Raw genomic sequence first — 18,326 nt, 5'->3', positions numbered from 1 at the left:
TAACTGAGTATATTTTTATTTTGTATGATATCTATTGTGTAAATTTTTTAAAGTAATAAAAACAGATCCAGAGACAGAGAATCATTGATCAGAACGTCAAACCTCAGAGGGAAGGTAGTGGAGGGTGGGGGTGAGGGGGAGAGATCAACCAAAGGACTTGTATGCATGGATATAAGCCTAACCAATGGACACTGACAACAGCGGGGTGAGGGCATGAGTGGGGGGGGAGGGCAATAGGGGGGGAAGGACATATATGTAATACTGTAATCAATAAAGAAATTAAAGAAATTAAAAGTAAAAAAAAGAATTATCTTTATTGTTGAAAGCATCACAGATGTCCCCTTTTTCCCCACTGAACCCCTCCACTCCGCAACCCCATCTGCCTTGAGGCCTTCACCACACTATTGTCTGTGTCCATGAGTTTTATTTCCAATCCACTTTTTTTTTCTTTTTTGTTTTTGACAAGACATGAAGTTGCTTCTGAGAGCGAAGTTGTTTTGACCTAGGAATCAAGTTGTTTTAAAGAGTGAAGTTGTTTTGCTAGAAAAGTGAAGGAGTCTATGTCAGGATGTTATCCTCTAAGCTGTTGTCACTGATAAGTACTCACTAGCTCGGCTGCTGAGGGGCATCCGTGGGGCCTTATGAAATAAAACATGTGACAAGAGTACATTTAGACAATAAATGCCTGTAATTTGTGAAGACTATTCTGGAGTGTTCGGCCTGGGCAGGGCTACCCTTGACTGATCTGAAGAGCTCTGTGAAGACCTTTGGGACTTTAGCTCCCACTGAGGTCAAGGGGACCCTTGCTGGCAGTGGGGAAAGCCAGGCAGTGGTTCTACAAAGAACATCCTGCCTGTCCACACTAGCGCTGTTATTCCCTAGCAAAGTGCTCTAGCAACAGGGACTTTCACTTTGGCACTGGCCCGTGGACATCAGCTCTTGGTTGGCCAGGCTGAGTTGTCTTCTGAGTACAACTTGCATAAAGATATACCTCAACTATATATAAACTCAATTTCTTTTTTCTCTCCTTGGCTGGAACAATAGTATAATTAATCTCTCATTGTTTTAGAGTACAGTCATGGCTCAGAGCTATTGTGAGTTAGGTATCAGATCACCGCAATAAACTGAGTATCATAATAAAGTGAGTTGTAATAATTTGGTTGGTGAAGGGTCTTGCCTTCAATTTGTGGAAGAATCAACATCTGTGAAGTACAATAAAGTAATAAAATTGTGTATATATATATATATATATATATATATATATATATATATCTACACTAATAAAAGAGAAACATGGTAATTAGTGTACGACCGCTACCCTTCCCATTGGCTAATCAGCATATCCTTATGCAAATTAACTGTCAGCCAAGATGGCAGCTGGCAGCCAGGCAGCTGGAAGCGAGCATGAGGCTTGCTTGCTCCAGGGACTGCAGACTCCAACGTTCCCCGCCTGACTTGCCGGCCTCTGAGCTACAACTCTAAGAAACTATGTTGCAAATATAGAAGTTAACAAAACCCCAGAAACCAGCTTTCAGCCAGCGGGGATCTCAGAGCTAGAGTTATACATTGTTTCGATTATAGCAGGAAGCCTCAGAGCTAGAGCCAGAGCTAAAGCTGGACCAGAATAAAAAAGAAAAGAAAAAGAAAAAAAGGAGTGGTTGGGAGCTTCAGTCAATTGCCAGCCTGAAAGCAGCCCTCAGCTCCTCACCCAGACTGGCCAGGCACCCCAGTGGGGATCCCCACCCTGATCCAGGACACCCTTCAGGGCAAACCAGCCGGCCCCCAGGCCTCTATCCTATATAGTAAAAGGGTAATATGCCTCCCAGCACCGGGATCAGCGGAGCTGCGAGGCCTCCTGGCACTGGATCAGCATGACAGGGGGCAGCGCCCAAACCCCCTGATCGCCCTGTGGCTCTGTGTGTGACAGGGTGCAGCGTCCCAACCTGTCCCCCCCCCCACAGGCCCTGCTCTGTGCGTGACAGGGGGCAGCGCCCCAACCCCCTGATTGGCCCTGCTCTGTGCATCACAGGGGATGGCGCCACAACCTCCCCATTGACCCTGCCTTGAGTGTGACAGGGGGCGGTGCCCCAACTCCCCAATCAGCCCTGCTCTGAGCCCGACCAGGGGCTGCACCTAGGGATTGGGCCTGCCCTCTGCCACCCGGGAGCAGGCCTAAGCCAGCAGGTTGTTATCTCCCGAGGGGTCCCAGACTGCAAGAGGGCACAGGCAGGGCTGAGGGACACCCCCCCCCAGTGCACAAATTTTTGTGCACCAGGCCTCTAGTATATATATATATATATATATATATATATATATATATATATATATATGGTTGCTGTTTAAGAGACATTATCTTGTATACTATTGGTTTGTAAATTATAATTCCTGAAGTGAACCCGTGTTAAATAAAACATTGGGAAAAGCAAAGTCAGTGTGAGATCATAATTTTGCCTCCCAAAACATTGTCAAAAAGATAAAATGTTGTCAAAAAAAGTGAGTTCAAAGATATTTTCTGACTTATATTAGAAAGCTATTTTTGTGCTTACTATGTATATGTATATCACCTCATTGGAATAAAAAAACTAAAGTGAAATAGAAAACATAAAAATGTTTACTAAAAATAGTGTTAATGTGCTAGTCAGTTCTTTTTGTTTACAATCCTTTTACAACCTGAACTCTTCTTGATGGTGTTTATCACAAGCTATAACCATATTTTTATTTTTGTGATTTTTTTTTTAAGTCTGACTCACTTCTCTTTCCTCTGACTGCAATTTCCATGAATGACAGATGGATCACTTCTGCTCTTTTCTTCATTTTTATCCCTAACAATGCTTGACTTTAAGTAGACTAAGAAATATCTTAAAAATAACTTGAATCATTTTTGTAAACATGCAATATATAGCACCATTAACAAAAAAATAAGTAAATATGATTCAGTTCTTTTTGGGGTCAATTTCATAACTCCATGATATTGCTTTTAGTTTTTTAAATAATGTAAATTCTAAAAATTTTGATGCAATCTTATAATCAACTTTCTCTGATTTCTTTGTATTAGATTAGCACAGTTCTCCCCATTTTTACTCATTATATAAGTCTGTCTCTTTAAGGTAACTTCTGTCAAGTGAAGTGGCAATGCTAATTTGAATTACATGGATTTATTACTCAGTATTTCATATTCTAATTTAATTTTTAAGTTTAGTGTTTCTGAATGATTTCACCATTTCATCTCTTGCCATGGACGACATAAACTGCAGTCAATCATGTTATTCTTGGGAATCTATTAGACTGAGTTAAATGGCACTACTTCTTTCTCCTACTGTAACTGCTGGAGAGGGGAGGGAGGTGCTATGTTTCACCTGAAAAAATAATTGCTATCAATTGAGTCATCAATTAAAACATTAAGATCATTAATCAAATTTTAAAAACATTCTATATTATTAGGATCAAATTTTATATCTGATATATTCTTAATTATGTAATAAATTTACTAATTATATAATTTAGATTGAAATAGAATTTATTCAATTTATTATACATTTTAAAGACAATTTTGCTATGGTTGTTAAAAATTGTAACTTTTTTTCATGAAAAGTTAAAAATATCAAGTTAATATTTATTAAACACAACTAGATGATGGCCATATTGATACAGTTAGCAATGTAAAAGGAATATTAAAGTTATAATTCTTTTTCATTCTAAAATAATGAATGTTTGAATGTTTGGAAACAAAGCAAAAATCAGAGTTTTCAGAAATTGTTTTTTAAATAAACAATATTGCAAACATTGAACTTCTTTGCCTTTCTTATCTAAATACAAGAATCTGTTTGATTGCCTCTTGGGAAACTGTGGATAAGAATATAGTGATGAACCATGCACTGTTATAACAGTTAATAAGATCTCAATAACTGAATGAATTAATAATTGCTAATTATGCTAATTTTATTCAAAATCAAGCCTGATCTTTAGAGATAGACATTTTAAAAAGACTGCATTCTAATCATCTTAGGAAGGTCTAGGTGGAACAAGAAAGGCACTCATTGTGTCATTCCTGCTACTCTTGCTCTTTAGGGGGTCCTATAGAATCCCTTGGGTAGCAGGTAGCAAGCAGTTTGCATTGCTTCAGCCTGAGGGATTTTGCTATTGTCAGCATACATCTGTCTGGCCTTAATGTCTTAGAAGGAGGAAGGGGCTCACTCACAAGTGTGAATCCTAGAAAACCTTCTTCACAGCAGAGAAGGAGAATTTTTAGAATTATTTTAAAGTATTAAAAAAAACAAACTGACCAAAACGAATCTTGAGTTTGTAGCTATGAATAGCGAAGGGGAAAACAGTTTCCCAAATCACTGTTAATTAGATTTTTTTTAAAGCACATAAGTAAATGTGTTATAACCTAGGCAATAGAAGACATATATTTGATGTACAAATCTATAATAATAAAAGCGTAATATGCTAATTAGACTGCACATCCTTCCAGATGACTTCTGGATGAAGCTGGAACTATAAGGGAAGCCTGAGTCCCAGGTGCCAGAGGGAAGTCGATGCCAACAGCCGGGGGGAAGGAAGGCCTACTCTTGCATGAATTTTGTGTATCTGACCTCTAGTAGTATATATAAATACCCTTTTCTATAAAGATGAGAATAGTATAAACACACATACACCATTCTACTTCACATTTTCATCTACTAGAATATGCTATTTTACTCTTTATTTTTTCCTCTAAAAATAATTCTTAGCAGGTTGCACTATAGTAAGTATAGTCTTCATTTTCCTTTTAAAAGCTGCAGAGTGTTATATGGTTTGTTATATATCACTGATTCTATCAGTTTGGAATTAATATATTTAAGCTGTTTCAGATTTTTTTCCCTATTATCTGGATCATAGATTCATTTTAATAGCTATGTTGAGATATAATTTACAGACAAAGAGCACACCTATTAAAGGTGCAAGATGCAATAATTTTTAGTAGATCCAGAGTTATGCAACCATTACCACAACCTAATTTTATATTTGTCATCCCAAAAAAGTAACCCCGTGCTCATTAGCAGTCACTCCATAGCCTCAGCCTACGTTCTATCTCTATAGATTTGTCAACTTAGGACATTTTATATGAAAGGAATCATATAACATGTGGTCTTTGTGACTTAGCATAACGTTTTCATGCAACAGAACTTTCCCCCCTTTTATTACTGGGGTTATATATCACAATTTATATACCTGTTTATTAGTTCATGGTCATTTTGAACTGTTTTTAGATTTTGGCTATTATAAACAATGTTACTATGAACATTCATGTTCAAGTTTTTGTCTGGATGTTATGTTTTCAATTCTTTGGGGTATATTCCTAGAGTAGAACTGCTGGGTCATGCACTCTTTGTTTAACATTTTGAACAACAGCCAAACTAGTTTCCAAAGAGGCTGCACCACTTTACATTCTTACCAGCAAGATATGAGCATTCCAATGTCACCACATCATTCTCTACTAGGTCTAAAATTTATGCTGTTTTTAGTTTGGTTTAACAACTTTGGAAATAATTACCCATAGTGAACTTTATCTGAGAGCAAAACAACACAGAAAAATGTTTGTGATTTGAAATGCACTTAGTTAGCATGGTTAGAGTCAAGATAAAATAGGTAAAATTATTGTTAATACATGTAAAAATTCTCATTTGCTGCTCAAAATGAGAATTAGATATCAATACAACCAATTATGTATGGAAAAAATCAGTCTGAAGAAACACTATCCCCAGTTACTCCTCTTTTTTAACTATAACATGATGCAATGGAGCAAGAATCAAATCCTAACAATTAAGGCTAGAAGACTGAACATTTCAAGACAAGTAAATTAATTCACTATTAACATAATAGTATGATTTTAATAGATTTTGTTTTCACATTTTCTAAATTTCTTTCACTAAAGGAATACATTTCTCATCTTCACAATCTCCTGTTCTTTAGCTGTTACATATTCATAGGTAGGGTTCCTTAATGCCACACGTATTCTCACATAACTGATGTTCAGAGCATCACTGCATGTTAGGCAGGACTTGTATCTGAGGGTATTCCAAACCACTGTCTCTCAGTATTTGGGAAGATATTTTTGAAATATCTGATTCTCTCTTCTCATGCAAGCCCTACAGAGAGCTGTTCTTCTTTTTCTTTTAATATATTTTTATTGATTTCAGAGAGGAAGGGAGAGGGAGAGGGAGAGAGAAACATCAATTATGAGAGAGAATCATTGATTGGCTGCCTCCTGCACACCCGCTACTGGGGATTGAGCCCACAACCCAGGCATATGACCTTGACCCGAATTGAACCAGTGACCCTTCAGTCCATAGGCCAACGCTCTATCCCTTGAGCCAAGCTGACTAGGGTTGTTCTTCTTCTTTTTTCAAAAAATATATATTTTTATTGATTTCATAGCAGGAGGGAGAGGGAGAGAGAGATAGAGACATCAATGATGAGAGAGAATCCTGCACACCCCACACTGGGGATCCAGCCCACAACCTGGGCATATGTCTGACCTGGAATTGAACCATGACCTCCTGGTTCATAGGTTTACACTCAACAACTGAACCATACGTGTTGGGCCTGAGTGTTGTTCCTGACCACAGGGAACATGCAAGACCTCCCCGCATTGATTCCAGTTAAAAGCTGGGTGGGAGTTGGATTACTGCTTTCTGCCTATATGCCAAATCTGGAGCTATCAGAAATCCTGGATTTCTTTCCTTGCCTTGTCTTCCATGTCTCAAATTCTAGTTTTCCTTTGTTCTTAAACTAATAAAATGGCTTCTCTTGTCAGCTCTATGTTTATATTCCCTTTTCAGTATCTCTGACTTTAGTTCTTGCTTTTCCCACACTTCATTGTTTTGTTTTTCAAATATATTTTTATTGATTTCATAGAAAGGGAGATGGAGAAATAGAAACATCAATGATGAAAGAGAATCATTGATTAGCTGCTTCCTGCATGTCCCCTACTGGGAATTAAGTTTGCAAACCTGGCATGGAATTGAACTGTGACCTCCTGGTTCATAGGTCGACTCTCAGCCACTGACCCACACCAGCCAGGCAACACTTCATTTTTTTTAATGATTATCTCAATTTTTAGGACTTAAAACCTTAAAGCAACTTTATTAATTTACTTACTTAATCAGTACTTCATATAGTTCTGATAATAGTCATTGCTGAAGATATATTGTTTTATTTTATAAGTTTTCAAATATACATATATATTTCTGTGATACAGCATAAAAAGAAAGCTATTTTAAAATATAAAATGTAATAATCATTAAGACAACTGAATTCTATATCATGAACCCTTAATAAAAGCTACAAATTCATATTTTAATGCTATTATTTAGATATTTTATAGCAAAATAAATTTAAAATGACATTTATAAAAACAGTATTTTTTTTACTAAGCATATTTTTACTTAATAGCTACATTTATAAATCATTGGTTTGAGTAACTTTCTACTACAGAGAGTAAAACATTTATAAATATGCACATTTTTAGTAAGTGATTTATGTCAAATGGGAACATTTATTCTATTGTTAAATTTAAGCTATTCCCTCCATTATGGAGAAAAACTACCCTAGAATACTGCCAAATTAACATAAAACATATAGGAAAAATAATATTCTAAAATATCAGCCAGTATTATAATGTGTGATTACTTATTAAATGGAAAGTACATACAATTAGAGAAAAATATTTCAACCATCAAGGTGTCATGATTAAAGATGCATGCTTAACCTCAGTCATAAGAACATGTGTGGTGACAAAAGCAAATGCAAATTGTCTTCTAGTCTTACAAGGAGAGAAAAACTTTCTCAGATCCTAGGAACCCCAGAGTATTTATTTCACAAAAAGAACATTTTCATGGAATCTAGACATAGAAATTTCCAGCCCGGATTTTAAAAATAAAGACGCTGAAAAGAGAAGGTATGTAAATCAATCTAGAATTCATTTAATCTAAAAGGACTTATGAAATTCTATCTATGTACCAGGAACTCACTAATAAAGACTATGTGGTGATCAGTGGAACCTAGGTCCTTTTTTTTAATGAGCTTTCTGCCTTGTGAAGTTAAGAAAAAAAAAGAGCAATTATAAAACCGCATAATACATCAAGTGCTAACTGTAAACTAGCTCTGCTCCAAATGTTCTGAACATACTAAAATAATTTAATTCTCACAAGAATAAGAAAACAGGACTATTTTTATTTTCCTAGATTTACAGAGAAGAAAATAGAGATACACACTTAATAAACTTACTCAAGGTACATGGGGAATACATTGGTGGAAATGGATTTGAATCCATATAGTTTGAACCTTGACTAAAACTTTTCAGCAAGTTTACACTCCTGACAGGGGAGAAGAGGGGACATACCCATCACAGGGTTGTGGACAGATGCTACAGAAAGGTAATGGAAGAAAAGCAATCATAAGAGGCTTCCCCAAGGGCTTTAGAGTTGAGTCTTAAAAGACCAGAAGGAGTTGGCTATAGAAGGCTGGGCCAACATGTCTGTAGTGTTCAGAAGAGCACTCAGAAGGCTGTCAGAGGACGGTGGCTGTTTAAAGACAACGTGCATAGGGAACTGCAAGTGGTTTGGCAGGGAGGAGCCTGCGGAGTCTATGTGTGCATGTGCATGTCAATAGGTGAGTCTTGGGATACAGGCAGGGCTGGCTAATGGGGAGACGTGTTGGACACTTTAAGGTAACATGAAGTCATCAGAGACTTTGAAGCAGGAAATAAATAAGCCAGTTTGTTTTTGATCTACCACTCTGGTTTTAGTGTGGAGAATGGTTTGTAAGGAAGAAGTAGCTGGAGCCAGTTGAGGTATTATAGGAAGAAAAAGAATCAGATTGGGACTCGAACTAAGAAAATATTATTGAGAATGTAGAGAAGTGAAGAGATTTGAAAATTTGGTGTTGAGAGTTTAGCTAAAGTACTCTGTACTTTCTACCTCAGCATTTATTTTATGTGGCCAAGTGGCTGAAGGGTCCATGAGCTGATGCTAGCCTCTCCCATAAGTGCATGCCCTACATAGCACTCCAGAGTCACAAGTAAATGTTTTAGGTTCCTGATGTGACTCCCCAACTGCCTTTGTGGTAAGCAGTCTCCCCCACCTCTCAGTGCCTTTCCTTTGTGTCCCCTTAGAGAGACCCCCATGAAGTTTACCGAAACCATGCTCTTTCAGGTTTGAATTAACCAATTTGGACTTAGCCCAGTGACCCCCTTCCAAAGCACTTCCCACAGGTACCCTAATAAAAGCATGTGCCTCTGATCATGCTTCTCCCTCAGCCAGCACCCACCCTGGCCTCTCTGCATGGCCCTCGAGGCTCACCTTGTACTTCTTTCAGGACCTGTGAGTAACAACCTTCTCTACTTCAATTGCATTGTTGTCTTTTTTGAACCACAGTTCATCCTCCAATATCTGGATCTCTACTTAACAAATATTAATTTAACATTTAGTTTCACAACATTTAGTTTCTGAAAGGACGTTGTAATAAATTTCATATATGATCTGTGTATCAGTCAGGGGCTGTCAGGAAACACATGAACATTCAGAAAGGGTAACTGAAATGAGGTTAATGAAAATACTATTTTCAAGTTGTAAAAGTTTAAGAGAATCAATAAGAGAAGGAACAGACACTGGATGGGAAAGTAAATGAAATACTTTCTGTGCTGTGGGCAAGAATGTAGGTATAGGAGAATGACTGCTGTGACCTTCACGGTGGGGTTTCTTGAAGAGATACACTGACTTCTGGTCTGGCCCACTATTTATTTACTTGAGTACACATTTGCCCTTTAGCAATGTATACAGGCATATCAAAGGTAAAGTTTGGCAAACAGTAAAAGGATTATCAGGTTAGGAAATTGTCTTGAGCCACCACTATCTCAACAATCAGGTGCTTAGTGTCAGCCCTGCTAACGCCCAAGGTCCATTGGCCTTCCATGTTCTTTGGTGCACTGACAGTATTGGCAAAGCAGTGGCTTCCCGCAAAGACCACCTGAGGGGAGCTGTAGTCTTGGAGAGAGGAATGCAGCCACCGCACTTACATCCATCTGAGAGAGAATGGAGAATATATGAACGTGATCTCTTTCTCTTTCTATACTTTCAATGCCCTGCCACTCTATTGGCCAAACATGGCTGGAAGTCAGGGGGCAAGGCAGGACTGAGTAGCTGTAGCTCATAGAAATCAACCTCCCAAGGTACCAGGCAAGGTGGGAAGAGATAGAGGGTAGATCTGGAAGTGAAGCAGAAAATATCTAACCCAGGGAGAAAAAGAGAAAAGCACAGGTGAATCTCCAATTTGGGGTTTGGATAACTGAATGAACGGTACCATTTAATGACATGGAGGATATAAATGTCATGCTGGGGAAAATTCTCTTAATCTTGGTCTAACTGGATGAAAGCTTAAAACATTCCTAGTAGTACCTATCCCCTTTTTCCAGAACTGTTTTTTTTTTGTTTTTTTTTTTTTTTTACCTAAAAACAATATTTCTTTGGCAATTTGGGAGAGAAGAAACGTGAGCACATGAATTTATATCATCACTTTGCATGAGAAGTCAGTAAAAATATGTCTTCTGCATATAAACATTGATCCATGTTATTATATTCTTGTTCAGTCAGGTCATGAAATCACAACCCACGATATTATCATTCACCCAAGGGCAGCCAAGAGAACTGCAGGCAACGTGGCCAAGGGGCCATAATCATTTCTCTAAAGAGAAAGCAGTACAGTTATTACAAATGCCTATTGCATCAGGGGAATGATTTAAGAGATTTATTTTAACCGATTAGGCCTAATACAATAGAGTCACAAATAGCTAAGGCGATGATGGAAAAGATGTTCATTTCAAAATTCAGAAGGTTAAAGAAAAATGTTAGACTCAATAGTTTTACTTTCAAAACATGATAGCTTACATTAAAAGGCAGTCATTGGTTTCTGACTACTGTGGAGAACCTGATAAATTAGTTTTTGAACTCTTAGAAAAGTATGCACACAAAAAAACTGAGTTCAAATCCAAAAGTAAAATCATTACTCAAAATTCTATTGTATTACAAAGAACAAGTTTAGGCACTCAGCATCCTAAATCTATTTCCATTTAAGTTCTAAGAAAACATCCAAAAGGAGATAAACCTTTCATTAACTTTAGAAATGTTTGTCATACCATTTTTCTTTTATACAAACCTTGGGATAGAAAAGAACGTTATTTTTGTAGATTAATCTTTTTCAAAAATACACAAGATGACTTAACAAAATAAGTAGATCAAAAGGTGCTGAAGCAAAGGATAGGCACGGATATTAAAGCATTGTCTATCTTATCTTGTTCTTAAACACTCGATATTATATTCCTGAAGAAACGGATTTAGCCTTGTCTGATGTGAACATCTATTAATGGTTTGTCTGTATGAAGCTGGGCAATTGCTTGGCTTTAACTAGCATTTCCTCAAAACAGCAGAAACAGTCTATGCACCATCACTTCCTATGCATTCAAAAGTGATTTCTTAAGATAGTCATTATAATCTTCCAGCTTATCTCAAGAAAGATAAATATGTTTAGTAACCTTATCAGGGCTCAACTTTATAATCTCTATGCATCTTAACATCATGTTTCAGAGAACTACCAGGATCATTCAAGGTGAGAATAAATGGACTTCAGGGAATTATTGTACAGCAGTGGGAAACAACCAGTAATGAAGTAGGGTTTCATCTGAATCTATGTCAATGATCTTATTTTACTGAGGGTTTTAAAGTATTTTCAGGAATGCCAAGGGGAACTCACTTTAAAGGAGAATAGTATGGCATCGATACTGAGGCACAATGCAAGAGAAACCATGAAGTTGTTACTTCTATTCAAGAAAGCAAGCATATAGGTAGTACAACTCCATTTATTATTCTATTTATAAAACTACTACCATGAATATGTTTGGCAGGAATGGTAAAGTGTGTTTATCTGCGCCATTAATATTCATTTTGTGTCTATTATGTACCAGGCAGTGAGTATGCAAGGGTTATCTGGCCAGGGAACATTAGGAACCTTTGGTAAGGTGAGTAAAACTGATAGACAAATGAACTAAGTTAGGATAAGATTCAGAGTGGAAAATGGTGCTATGACAACATAGAGAAGAGAGACATTGAGTCTGAATCAGTCATTTAAGAAGGCTTACAGAGAAGTAAATTAACCTAAATCCTAAAGAATAGAGAAGAGATTCCCAGGTGGCAAGGTTTTATCCTAGGTCGAAGAAACAGCATGTTAAAAAGTGTAAGATATTTCCCTTATTGGTAGAGTAGGAAATTTTATACATTTATGGAAAATGGATTAGGAAGTCAATATAAATTGTGATGAGATTACAATTTGAATATTCTTAAATGCCAACTTTTGAATATAGTGTCTTATATAAACATTTTGTCTAATTTGTTGCAAAGTCCCAATTTCTCCTTAGAGCTTCTGATCAGCCATACATGTAACCCTGCAACTCCCCTTGGACAGCTCACAGGCACCCAGGCTCTCGCTCTTTCCATCCTCCAAATTTCTCTTTCCTAATGACTCTCCCAATTGCCAAAATTCAAATGAAAAATCCAAGCATAATCCCTTTTATTCCTTTTTCCTGGGGCCAAACAACCACTCATCAGCAGGATCTATTCAACCCCTTGGGATATCTGTGGACTCAGTCTGCTTTTTACTCTCACCACTTCTTGCCTAGTGACTGCAGAAACAATCCATTGGTTCCCCTGCTCCCAGCCTTGATCCTGTCTATTTCTTCGTCTCATACAGTGAGGGTGATCATGTTAAAATGTGAATCTGATCACATTACTCCCCTCCTCAGAACATTCAGAGAATCCTATTGCTTTCAGTATCAAGCTTAATCTGATTACCATGGCTTTCAGAGCCATTGGCAAGTGGGTTCTGCCTCCTGAGAAATCTCATCTCTAATCTCTGAGCTTTCAAGTAATTTGTTCTCCTTTCCTTTGTTGTACTTTCCTTGATTGATCTTTAATTCTTAACTTAGAAGATGGTTTTTCTAGGAAGCTTTGCCTGACACTCAAGTCCAGTTCAGACACACATCCTATACATTTAGTCCCGGTACTTCTAATAGAAGTCTTATCACCTTATACTGCAATAGTTTATCTATTTGTATATTTCCTCTAGCATTTAAACTGTATGTTCAGGGACTTTATCCAATTCTTCTCTCTTTAATGTATTCTGTGAGCTCACTCAGTGCCTTGGACAGTGTTGATATTCAGCGTTTGTGAAATAGTTGAATAAATATGTAAGGTCTTAATTAGAAAGGCCCTTATTTATCATGTTGAGAAGCCTAAACTTTATTCTATATCTCAATGCTCTTAACTATGTGTTATTAAGTATTGGAATCCATAATATAAACATAGGGTAGTTTCTGGAAACATCAATATTCCTTAAAGTCTAGTAATGTATCATTTAAATAGCATATTAATATTTTCATGGCTTAAAATAAAACAATGCTTTAATGAAATTTTCTCTACACTCTGCTACATATCCATGCTTGTTTACTTTTTTCAGCCTTTAATTTCATGCAGCAAAAACTCTTGAGAAACACTGTTGTAGGTGCTGGTAGGTTTTATGTAAAGTGGAATGATATGCCCTGGGTTAAACATAAGTGTTTGAAAGTCAAATTTATTCTGCTGTAAGTAATAAATAGGCATTGTATTTTATACAACAGCTTTCTTATGAGAACAGCTAACAAATGCTTGCACTATTCATATCACCACAGCTAAGGTCTCAGGTCACTGGTCACACCACAGCCATGGTCGTAATAATTACCCAGTCCTAAGTATTTTCTTAGGACTTCTGACATCCTGGCGAGTACCAGTGTTTTTTCAACTTTCATGTCATTAAAGAAGCATCATGTCTGCACCAAATGATCCCTCACATGAAACCATCTACTCTAGAGGAACCACTGCACCTGAGCCCTGAACCCCTGAATTCTGGCTTCCTTCAAACCTGACTGAGGCAACTTACAAGTGTAAGGGGGTTATTCCCAAGGGCACGGACTTTACCCAGTAGGGGTTGGAGGCAGAGAGGGGCCACTGGATAAATTCACCACCTTTCTGCCCCAACGACTGTTCTGATGGGATGCCTTTGAAGATGTCCCGCATGGCTGAGCATATGAAGTTGTGGTCCCTTCAGTGATACACCCCTTCCTATTTACCCTCATTCTTCTCTGCTTTACTCCCCTACTCCTCATTGTGGGGATTGTACTCCACATAAACTTTTATTTTTTAATAATTTTGTTGATTTCAGAGAGGAAGGGAGAGGGAGTTAGAAACATCAATGATGAGGGAGAATCATTGATTGGCTGCCTCCTGCACACCCCCTACTGGGGATCAAGCCCACAACCTGGGCATGTAGCCTGATGGGGAATCGAACCATGACCTCCTGGTTCATAGGTTGATGCTCAAATACTGAGCCACGGTAGCCGGGCTCCACATAAACTTTTAGTTCAGATTCTGTTTTCTTGGGGATCTGGGTCAAGAAAGCCAGAATTTAGAAATTGGTGACTGACCATGGTTCTGCTCCCAGAAGACCCTGACTGAACAACGATTTGGCCTTTTCCATATCATTCCTTTTTGCATCACTGAGCCCATGCTTTCAAAGTACTATCTCATTATTTTAAGAGATTTATGACATTTCACAGGATACATTTGTTTGGAAAACAATGTGTGTATTTGGTGTCTGTAGTTAAAAAGTAGCAATATAGCCCTGATCCCGTGGCTTAGTTGGTTGGAGCATTGTCCTAATACACCAAAAGGTTGAAGGTTCAATTTCAGGTCAGTGCACATACCTAGTTTGCAGGTTTGATCCCTGGTCGTCGCCTGTATGGGAGGCAACCAATCGATGTTTCTCTCTCACGTCAATGCCCGCCCCCCCTTCCTCTTTCTCTAAAAATCAATAAAAACATATCCTTGGGAGAGGATTAAAAAGCAAACAAGCAAACAAAAAAAAAGTAGCAATAAAACAGAAAGGCACATACTGTATGCAGTCTACATCACTGTTCCAGATATTTCAGTTTCCTCATCTAGGTTGCCCCACTGTGGTGTATGTCCAGGAATCTGACCAATCTGACTACATCAGCAGGGCTCCTATGGCCTCTGGGTTTTGGCTTAGTTGACCCAATGAGGATTTCTACCTGGAGTTGGGAGGGAAGCAGGAGACTGAAGTTAGGATAATATTTATTCCTGTGGAGCCCTCTCTCTGAGGTCACAACAAGCAGGCTGCATCCCAAGCTGTTTTTCTGGGGTTTATGAACTATCCCTCTGGGATTTATGAACTATCCCTTGTGGTTCTCCCACACCTCATCAGTCCCTGTATTATTGCCACCTGGTAAATAAATCCCGCTTGAATTGTTTTAATGCGTTGTGCATCTATTTCCTGTTTGTACCCAGACTGACATAGCTGTCAATACCTGCCTTTGAGGAAATGACCTTAGAGAACTGATTGAAATAAGGGAATGTATGAAATTATATATAGGAAGTATAAGAAAACAGGGGTAAGGGCAAAGTTTTGGGAACTATTTGACTTAAGGAATATTGGTATTAATGATGACTTAACCAAGCAAAAGAAATAGTGTAAAGGCAAGAGTCAAACTTGGAGAGGATTAGTAGAAAATCAGGTATAAAGTGTTGTGAACACATGGGAATATGAAATGCTATGGAGAGATGGACAGAAATAAGTTTTGAAATATATTTACAAGTTCTTGTTGACCACGATGACAGCAATTTCAGTAGAGGTAGTTGAGACAGAAAGAAACTAGTGGTCATGAACTATGCTGTGACTAGAAGGTGTGAAACTTAGGCCCCGGCCGGTTTTTCTCTGTGGTTAGGACGAAGGGCTGCAGGTTCATTTCTGGTCAAGGGCACATACCTCAATTGCAGGCTCAATCCCCGGCCCTGGTCTGGTGTGTGCGGAAGGCAACCAGTGGATGTCTCTCTCACATCCATGTTTCTCTCTCTTTGTGTCTCCTCCTCCCTTCCACTCTCTCTAAAAATCAATGGAAAAAATGTCATCAGGCAAGGATTAACAAAAAAAACCCACAAAAAAAGGTGTAAAACTTAGGAGAAAAAATGAGCCTCACGCTTGCAAAAAAACAACAAAACTTAAAATCTAGCGCACACATACATAAACGAATTCCTGAAATGATTAGATGTTCACAGTCTCAAGAAACTTTAATTAACTTGATGTTTACCCAGTTTATCTATTTTCATCAACTTTTTTTCCTCCCCCTGTCTCATTTTCTCTTTAAAATTAATTTTTACTAATATTTCTATTCAACTGGTAAACAAAATTCATTGTACATATGAGTTACTGGTAGCAAAACATTTGTGATGCAAATTTATGTTGTACAATATTCTTTTTGATTATCTGTGCTTTTTAAAAACTACCCATGGCATTTTGATTTATTTCTAATTGGATTAAATAAACATCCCCATTTATATAGTGAAAAAGGAGTAATTGCTATTCCACCTTAAAGAACATTGTCTCATCTATTAAAAAGTTAATTTAATCATACTATTTTAATAGATAAATGTGTATAGCTAAACTGTTTGTGTATGTGTATACATATATGTGCATGTGTATTTAAATTTGTGTGTCTATGTATGTGTGTGTGTGTGTGTATCTATGTATATGTCATAAAATTTCCTAATGTATAGAAAAATAGCAATTAGGTATCTTTGGTAGTAGCTTTGTCCATTATACAAATTATTATAAAAATGTATACTTTCTCACTTAACTTCCTCCTCTAACAAGTATCCAGACTACTAGCATACTATGGTCTCAATGCTGTGTTCCTCCAAAATTCATATGCTAAATCCAAGGTGATGGTATTAGGAGCAGGGCCCTTTGGGAGGTGACTAGGTCATGAGGGTAGAGCCTGAATAAATGGCATTATCACCTTTACCAAAGAGGCCCAACAAAGTTCCCTACCCTTCCATTGGTGAGGACACAGCAAAAAGACAGCCATCTATGAACCAGAAAGCCCTTACCAATCAAACACTGAATCAGCTCATGCAGGATCCTAACATGCCTAGCCTTCAAAACTGTGAGAAATACATGTCTGTTGTTTATAAACTACACAGTCTGTGGTAACTGTTTATAACAGCCTGAATGAACTAAGACAGGGTGGTTCCAGAAGAGACTAGCATTCGAATCAGAAGACTGGTAAAGACGTCTACCCAAACCAATGTGGCCTGCTTCATCCAATCCATTGAGGACCTAATAATACAAAAAGGTAGAGAAGGAGAAAATTCTGTCTTTCTTCTTGATCGGTGACATCCATCTTCTCCTCAATTGGACATTGAAGCTCCAGATTCAGGCCTTCAGACTCCTCAACTTATACCAGCAGCCCTCCTGCTCCTCTCTTGCTCCCCCCACCCTAGTCCTCAGGCCTTGGGACTTGGATGAATTAAAAAATTGGCTTTTCTAGTTCTCTAGCTTGCAGTCAGCAGGTCTTGCATATCATAGCCTCCATAATGGCTTAAACTAATTTTCATAATAAATCTCTTATATAGATATATATACCCTCTTGGTCTTGCTTCTCTGGAGAACCCTAACATATAAATTTTACCATGTTGTTAAAGAAAAGCTTACCGGTCTCTCAGATAAATAGTAGACATTTATATTTTATGTATTCCTATGCATGACTGTAAGAGTTACTGATTCAACAGTAGATATTCTTTTAACTGTTATATGAAAATCTGAGAATCACTATAAGCAGCATAGTACAAAATACTCCCCCAAGTATCATGAATATAATCTGTATATTCTTAATCTGATCAAGATTTACATACATTTAGAATTTAAAATGACACTTATTGTTATATCACAGCCACTCAGTTTTGGGAAATAGATTCAGTTTGAAAATTTTCTACTACATACCTCATTTGTCCTTCATGAATTTAGGATATATGTGATTTAAATCTTTCATGGCAGTCAAACACAAACAATGGAAAAGTGAAAACCTACTCATGCTTAAATGTCTTTGCTTTTAGAACCTTCTCAGATGACTGACCTCAGGCAAAGGGCCATGCATGTCCAACTCATTGGGCACACTGGTTCATCCCAGTAGGGGCTCACAATGAATGGCTGTGTGGAAACCACTTATACCTTGGAGCTAGTGCTTGATAATATTTCATTTAAGAGGCTCCTGTGGATTTGGCTCTAATTTCCTTCCAGCCCTACCAGTTTTCTTTTTATTGCTAAACTGCAAATGAAAAAAAGACAAAGCAGCTGAAGAAAAGGAAAACCCCACGTAAGCATACTGAGGTTCATCTGCCCTGTGA

The 18,326-nt window shown here is 37.7% G+C and overlaps 1 protein-coding gene across 1 annotated transcript in view; it reads right to left on the bottom strand.

Annotated features, from left to right (window-relative positions):
* EYS (eyes shut homolog) overlaps positions 1-18,326 on the bottom strand; it is a 1,239,289-nt gene that overhangs the window by 378,467 nt on the left and 842,496 nt on the right. Inside the window, 1 exon segment of the mRNA XM_070419099.1 lies at positions 15,787-15,795. Coding sequence (XP_070275200.1) covers positions 15,787-15,795 — 9 coding nt within the window.

Source organism: Myotis yumanensis, unplaced genomic scaffold, assembly GCF_028538775.1.
Source record: "Myotis yumanensis isolate MYYU_CA2020_CCGP unplaced genomic scaffold, mMyoYum1.0.hap1 SCAF_6, whole genome shotgun sequence".
NCBI lineage: Eukaryota > Metazoa > Chordata > Mammalia > Chiroptera > Vespertilionidae > Myotis > Myotis yumanensis.
This window is presented reverse-complemented; position numbering and strand designations above follow the sequence as displayed.